This window comes from Oreochromis aureus, linkage group 3 (assembly GCF_013358895.1).
Source record: "Oreochromis aureus strain Israel breed Guangdong linkage group 3, ZZ_aureus, whole genome shotgun sequence".
NCBI lineage: Eukaryota > Metazoa > Chordata > Actinopteri > Cichliformes > Cichlidae > Oreochromis > Oreochromis aureus.
Window position 1 is genome coordinate 27,292,437 of NC_052944.1, and position 5,982 is coordinate 27,298,418.

At 41.0% G+C, this 5,982-nt stretch overlaps 1 protein-coding gene across 2 annotated transcripts; it reads right to left on the reverse strand.

Moving 5' to 3' along the window:
* Window positions 1-3,530, reverse strand: ankrd53 (ankyrin repeat domain 53). Of its 2 annotated transcripts, none has more exons than XM_039609855.1 (6): window positions 3,391-3,530; window positions 3,013-3,121; window positions 1,939-2,138; window positions 1,575-1,739; window positions 1,350-1,470; window positions 1-1,064 (listed from the first exon to the last, which is right to left on the reverse strand). In XM_039609855.1, exons 1-6 carry the CDS (start codon window positions 3,450-3,452, stop codon window positions 507-509), a joined length of 1,215 nt encoding a protein of 404 aa, XP_039465789.1. In that variant the 5' UTR covers window positions 3,453-3,530; the 3' UTR covers window positions 1-506. The 2 variants fall into 2 exon arrangements, with proteins under 2 accessions (XP_039465789.1, XP_031582746.2); XM_031726886.2 differs by having other exon boundaries at window positions 1,575-1,742.
* Window positions 3,531-5,982: the final 2,452 nt, after the last annotated feature.

Genomic DNA, 5,982 nt, shown 5'->3' on the forward strand with positions numbered 1-5,982 from the left:
TTTATGTATTAACCTTTTATTGATATTTTATACTTGATTTAAAAACTATTAAAGGGGACTTTATATCTTTCAAGTAATGAGTACATGTATAAGTAATCCTATTCTAGACATCTCAGTTACATCCCTCTGGTTCTGGCCACCAGCTGTCTAAATCTGCTGATGAGGGGCTGCCAATCAGAAGAACGGTGTCCTTAAATGGAGAGGAGCTGAGAACAGCTTGTTTCAGACATGATGATCTGAGGTGCTGCACTAATGTTTACTATAAGGATTATTATGATCTATGATGCAAAGCTAGCCTAGTAGAGTTCAAGAATGAAAAAATATGAAGCTGGAAATGAGCATAATAGTTGCACTAAATGGGTTTCACATATGTTGATGTCAAATGTTTCCATTTGAAAAAGCTCTTTGATAAACTATAAACATAGTGACACTCAAGCTTTTAATGCATTTCTTCTGAGCCTGTTCCCCAGTTTCAGGTGAAATTTCTTCAGCCAAGACTGGGAAAGTCAGTAGTGTCTAAACTCCAGCACCTCAACCAGACACATGGCCACCTCTGTCCAGGGGGAGGTGCTGTGCTCCTGAGGGCATTCTTGATGCTTGACCTCCATGATGTTCTGTGGCTCAAAGTCCTGTGGGCAGGTGATCCTGGAGGGGAAGGCTCTGGGAAACAACGCCCTCTCAAGTACATCCAGAGGCAGGTTAGGAGCGGGGCGAGGCGTGCTGTCCCACCTGGTGGTGTACTGAAGTTGCCTGCTGGAGCTGTCCCTCCAAATGGTGATGCTGTCACGGAGGTCAGGTTCTGCGAGGGGTTTCTTTGGCTGCAGGCCTGTGAAGATGCTCCATGGTTTGAAGGGTGGCTTAGGTCGGGTGTTCCTGTCCTCCTTAATGCCTTCTGGCTGCTGATCCTCACAGTGGGCCTTTGCATGCTTTGAGTCACAGTTGCTCTGATCTGCTAAGATGCACTTGGTGTGATACTTGCTCACCTGCCCCCTGGGGGAGAAATCCTTCAGGAGGGCCACGCCTTTCTTGTTTGCCCACTCAGCCACCTTTTCATCAGTGAGGGTCTAATGAATTGAGGGAGAAAGTGCAATCAGCATAAGGAAGCTGTTCATAAAAACCTTGACTGTGTAATAATAAAGCCCCCCTATAAAATTGCCAAAATTGTGTATTTCTCAGCAGCCGGTCCCCATTTACACTGCAGAGGCCCTCCTGCCTCACGGGAGCTGCAGTTTTATACTTTATGAGCCAGTTTAAGTCAAGGCGTTGATAATGTATGTGTATATTCTTTATATTTAAAGAGTATACACATACACATAATATGTCATATAAACAAACTCCTATAAACTAACCTTTCTGGTGAGATTATTCTGTTTGGCCATACCCACAAGATCAGTGTATAAGGCCTGAACCAGCACTCTCTCCTTTCTTTCTTTCTCTTTATTCACATGCCACATACAGCTCTTCAGATACCTGCCCACACACACACACAAACAAAAACAAGAGATCTGTTTAAAGGAAGTAGCTGTTTCAACTACAACAGTTTAAACTTTCATTTTGGTGTGAGCTCTCTCTACCTCGCTACCTTCCTGTGGCACCAGATGCAGGCTAAGTCCAGAGGTGTCTGCCCCAAGCTGTCCTTGGCCAAAACATCTGCTCCGGCCTTCACGAGGATCTCTACACAGTCGAGGAAGCCCTCAGAGGCGGCCAGGTGCAACGGGGTCTGCCCCAAGTCTGTGGTGCTGCTTTGAAAAAACCCCCCAAAAACCTCAGGTTTATCATCATCACCATCATAATTATCATCATTGCAATCATTATCTCTTTAAAAAAGCTTTTCTTTGGTAATTTGAATGTTGTGTATGCAGCCGCTGAGCGTGAGCAATTTCATATTTATAAAATAACCCAAAATAGAAAATACAGCTGCCTGCGCAGCCTTCTTACGCGTTAACGTCGGCGCCGTGCTCCAGCAGGTATCTGAGACAGGCGCAGGTTCTGGGGAAGCTCTGGTAGGACAGGACCATGTGGAGGGGCCGGCGACCTTGGGAATCACTGCTGTTGATCCACTGTTGGCTGGACTTCACCAGGAGCTGAACAGCACCCAACTCGCCATAAAGGCACGCCACGTGGAGTGGCGGCAGACTCTGGAAGATAACTTTCTACTCTTAGCACTGGCCTTTAATTTTTGTTTTTATTTTTTAAACCTTCTTTTAAAATGACCGCCATGCCTTCAAGGTCTGTTTTTTTTTTTTTTTTTTTTTTTAACAGAGGACAATTTTATGAAAATTGAAAAGGTGTAATTAAGAATATTAATAATATTTCAGTTTAGATATTTCAAGTTCAGGGTCCTTGGTCTGGACAAAATTAAAAATGACTTGATTTTCTTTGCCTGTTTCATCATGTGCAGTGATGTATTCGGAAAGTAATGTTTGTACATTTTCTCAAAAATGTTTTAAATCCCAAGAGTATTAGCGTTGTTAAGATAGTTTTGGAATAAGTGTATAAGTGGGTAAAAATGATAACTTGATACCTTTTTGTGCAAATGTTTAAGAAAAGACAAAATGTTACAGTTTCGCTAATGATATCTTGATCACAGCTCATTTTTATATACACAAAGACATTTTTTTCCAAATTCCGCCAATTATTGTGACAAATTGAAAATCTTTTTTCAGTCCCATAAAAAGACAAATTTCTGACTTTTTAAATCAGCAGTTCTAATACTTTGGTCCCCCCAGGGGTCAACAACTAGCTAGCAGACACCAGCTAGCAGGAAATTCTGAGCTGTTCCGGTTGGCTGATTTGGGTAGCTGATTAGCCAGCTGCTGAGCATGGACAAAAGTTTGAATCAGTCCACATCATCTGATCCAAACCACCAAACCATAAATGGTTGTTAGGACTATGAGGAGGTTCTTGGAAGATTTTCTCGTTTCTTTTAGAAATTTTTACATTTTCTTATGCACAAAAGTGGTCTTAAGTTTTTTGAAAGTCCTAATGCTGATCAGCTGTTAATAACTTTACCTGTTGGTTCAGGGAGAGCTGGTTCTCATTCACAGCACACTTCTCCGGGTTCTCAGCAGCCACAGCTGGGAACATCTGCCTGCCCAGCGCACCATGATGGGATTGTTTCCTGCAAGATTAGTCCACGCAGAAAAAATGCTGTGAGAAGTATGCCGTGAAACCTCAAAACACCCGTGAGATTTAAGCTAAATATTTCCTTACATAGCCCCCTTTTTAAAGTTGCTATTAGCCTGCTCTTACAAGATTTAGTTTTCTATTAAAAAGCTCATTACAACGTTTGAAGCGGCTGTTTTGACCAAAGCGAAGTGTATATTTACACTTTAAGTGCATATGCACTGAAAAACAACACCCAGGCTTTCACTATTAACAAAGTTTTACCCTTTTTTACATCTTCCACGTCTCCGTTTTCCGGGCTTGTTGACAGGTTCCATGGTTGCCATGGAAATGTAACCGGGAAACTAACCCTGCTTTACGACATCCGGCACAAGAAGGAGAAAAAGCGTTGAATTGTTATATCCAGTTACAATATGTGTTAAATTGTTATTTTTAAAACTGCAGACATGCTTAGACAGTGCTTTTCAACTGATTTAAAGATCTGATGTCTCCCGCTGTTGGACACGTGATTTGTATTCAGACCAATGAGTGTATAAAAGTTTTCTACAGTCATCGATTCAAACTTTTTAACCTCTAAAACAGGGGGGCGCCATATGGCGCCAGGATCGGCTTTGGAACAAAGTGAGCGCATAAATTTTGGACAGTAAAAAAAAAAGAAAAGAAAAATAGGACATTTTCTATGAATTCAAATACTTTTGTTTTATAATTACAGGACAGTCTGGGCAATGACATACCTGAACTTTTTCTGTAAGTTTAGACTTATGTCCTACAGTTTAAGCCCAAACAGTCGCACTGATTTGCCAGACCAGTTTTTGCCAGACCAGGGGGAGATTCACTGGCCTGGCCCACAATGTAAAATGAGTTTGATACACTTGCTTTAGACATTAGATACATTCAAGCAAACAATATTTTCCTCCATATAATGCAATAAAGGTGGCAAACATTAAGCACTGCTATCTTAACATTATAAATAAATTGCATTCTCATTTTTATCACAACACGAGCATGTGAATTAAACACATAAGATTAAAATAAAACCATTTTCAAACTTATTAATGTCAATTTTCTATTTACTGGGCAACAGCTAGTTAACATCAGAGAGTGATAGTAAATCATTTTGTGTTCCACACATTGTGCAGGCCTGGTCGCTCTCCTTCTCATATCTACACGATATACTTGCTCTTGTATCTTTTCAATAAAACTGAAATTAAAAGTCCTTTCTATCACATTTGATACCACAAGTTATGTCTGAGTGTAATAGCTTGTGACAGATAAAGGTAGATCAGTGGTTGCAAGCATGGCAGAGGCGCACTTCTACCCTCTCACGCAGAGTCCTCAGCCCTCTCCTCATACATCCCTGGTGTGCTCATATTGATAGTTCATTACGGGTCCCTGCTGGCTCTTGGCCTTAGCAAAGTAGATCAATCTTGCTCGTGCTGCGCAGGCCACATGTGAGGCCGATATAAATTAAACAGTTACTTTATGGTCTCCATGTCTCTGTGGCAGCAGGCCTCCTTGATCACAGCTACCGACCAAAGTGAATGTGACGGAGTGCAACTCAGTAGACAGATACAGTATGTGCAGAGGAGGGAGAGTGGACATACTGGACAAAGGATGTTGAAGATGGAGCTGCCAGGCATGAAGAAAAGAAGTGAGGGAGGACATGCTGAAGGGTTGGTGTGACACAGATAGGGTGAGATGGAGGCAGATGATACACTACGGCAATCCCTAAAGTGAGCAGCTGAAAAGAAGATACAGTGTATGTCACTGAGAACTGTGTGCCGTGTCAGAAACACTGAAGTGAGTTAACAGTGTGTGAGACTGAGCAAATTAGAAACACAAGTTTATAAATCCAAGAAAAAGACCAAAACCAGCGGTGCATTAATTTTAACATTGTAGAGTGATTTTCTTCTTCTTTCAGGATCTTCATTTTACCCTGTCCCTGACATCATCCTCTGACACACCAACCCTTTGCACGTCCCCCTTCACTGCATCCATGAATCTTGTGGCAGCTCGATTTTCAACGTCCTTTGTCCACTGTATCCACTGTCCCTCCTCTGCACATGTCCAAAAAGAAGTAGTTTTTAGACAGCAGGGAGGTTGACAAGAAAGGAAAAAGGTACATCAGGTTTTGACTGATGATCAATACATTAGAGCACTTTTATTGTTGAGTTTGATTCTTTTCATTAGACTTCTTAAAAGTAAGAAAGAAAAAAATATTGGGATAACATAACATAACATAACATAACATAACATAACATAACTTATAACACAGCTCACAGAGCATCAAGAAAGACCTCTGGCACTGAACAGAAGAAAGAAACATCAAGGCAGTCAGCTTGACCAAATCATAGATCCTGGCAAGTCCTTTGTCTGCTGTAGTGAGACAAAAGGACTCATGATTCATCCTCTGTATTAGATTTTTTTAAAATTCATTTCATCTCTTTTTGTAAATACCTTCCCCATTGTAAGAGAACAAACAGTGGAAACACACAGGCACAGCTGTACTGATAAAAATCAGGCTTTGATTTTACTGCTAAATATCACATTAGTTCAAAAATGCAAAGCAAAGAAAACCAGATAACAAACTGTGAGTAAGAAAACTACCTGCATACACCATGGAAGAGAAGAAAACAGGGACAATTAAAAAAACTCAATACAAGCACTACAAAGGAAAAGGACTGCTGCACCAGGCAGGTCAGTGAAAAGTCAAAGCTTACAGACAAAAAAGTATCTTAATCACTCTTCTTAATCTTTAAATTCAAGCACCTAGCCATTCAGTCTGTCTTTACAAGCATTTGTGAATGAATGAATTGGTGTAAAGAGCTTGCTGGGCTTACTGGGCTGTAACAGGAT

Excerpts from the sequence above, each read along its gene's own strand:
- ankrd53 (XM_031726886.2), bottom strand. The coding sequence starts at position 3,452 with ATGGCAACCATGGAACCTGTCAACAAGCCCGGAAAACGGAGACGTGGA. Across the intron at positions 3,122-3,390 it reads CGTGGAAGATGTAAAAAAGG|GAAACAATCCCATCATGGTG; the intron begins GTAAAACTTTGT and ends CTAATCTTGCAG. Across the intron at positions 1,471-1,574 it reads TGCCACAGGAAGGTAGCGAG|GTATCTGAAGAGCTGTATGT; the intron begins GTAGAGAGAGCT and ends GTGTGTGGGCAG.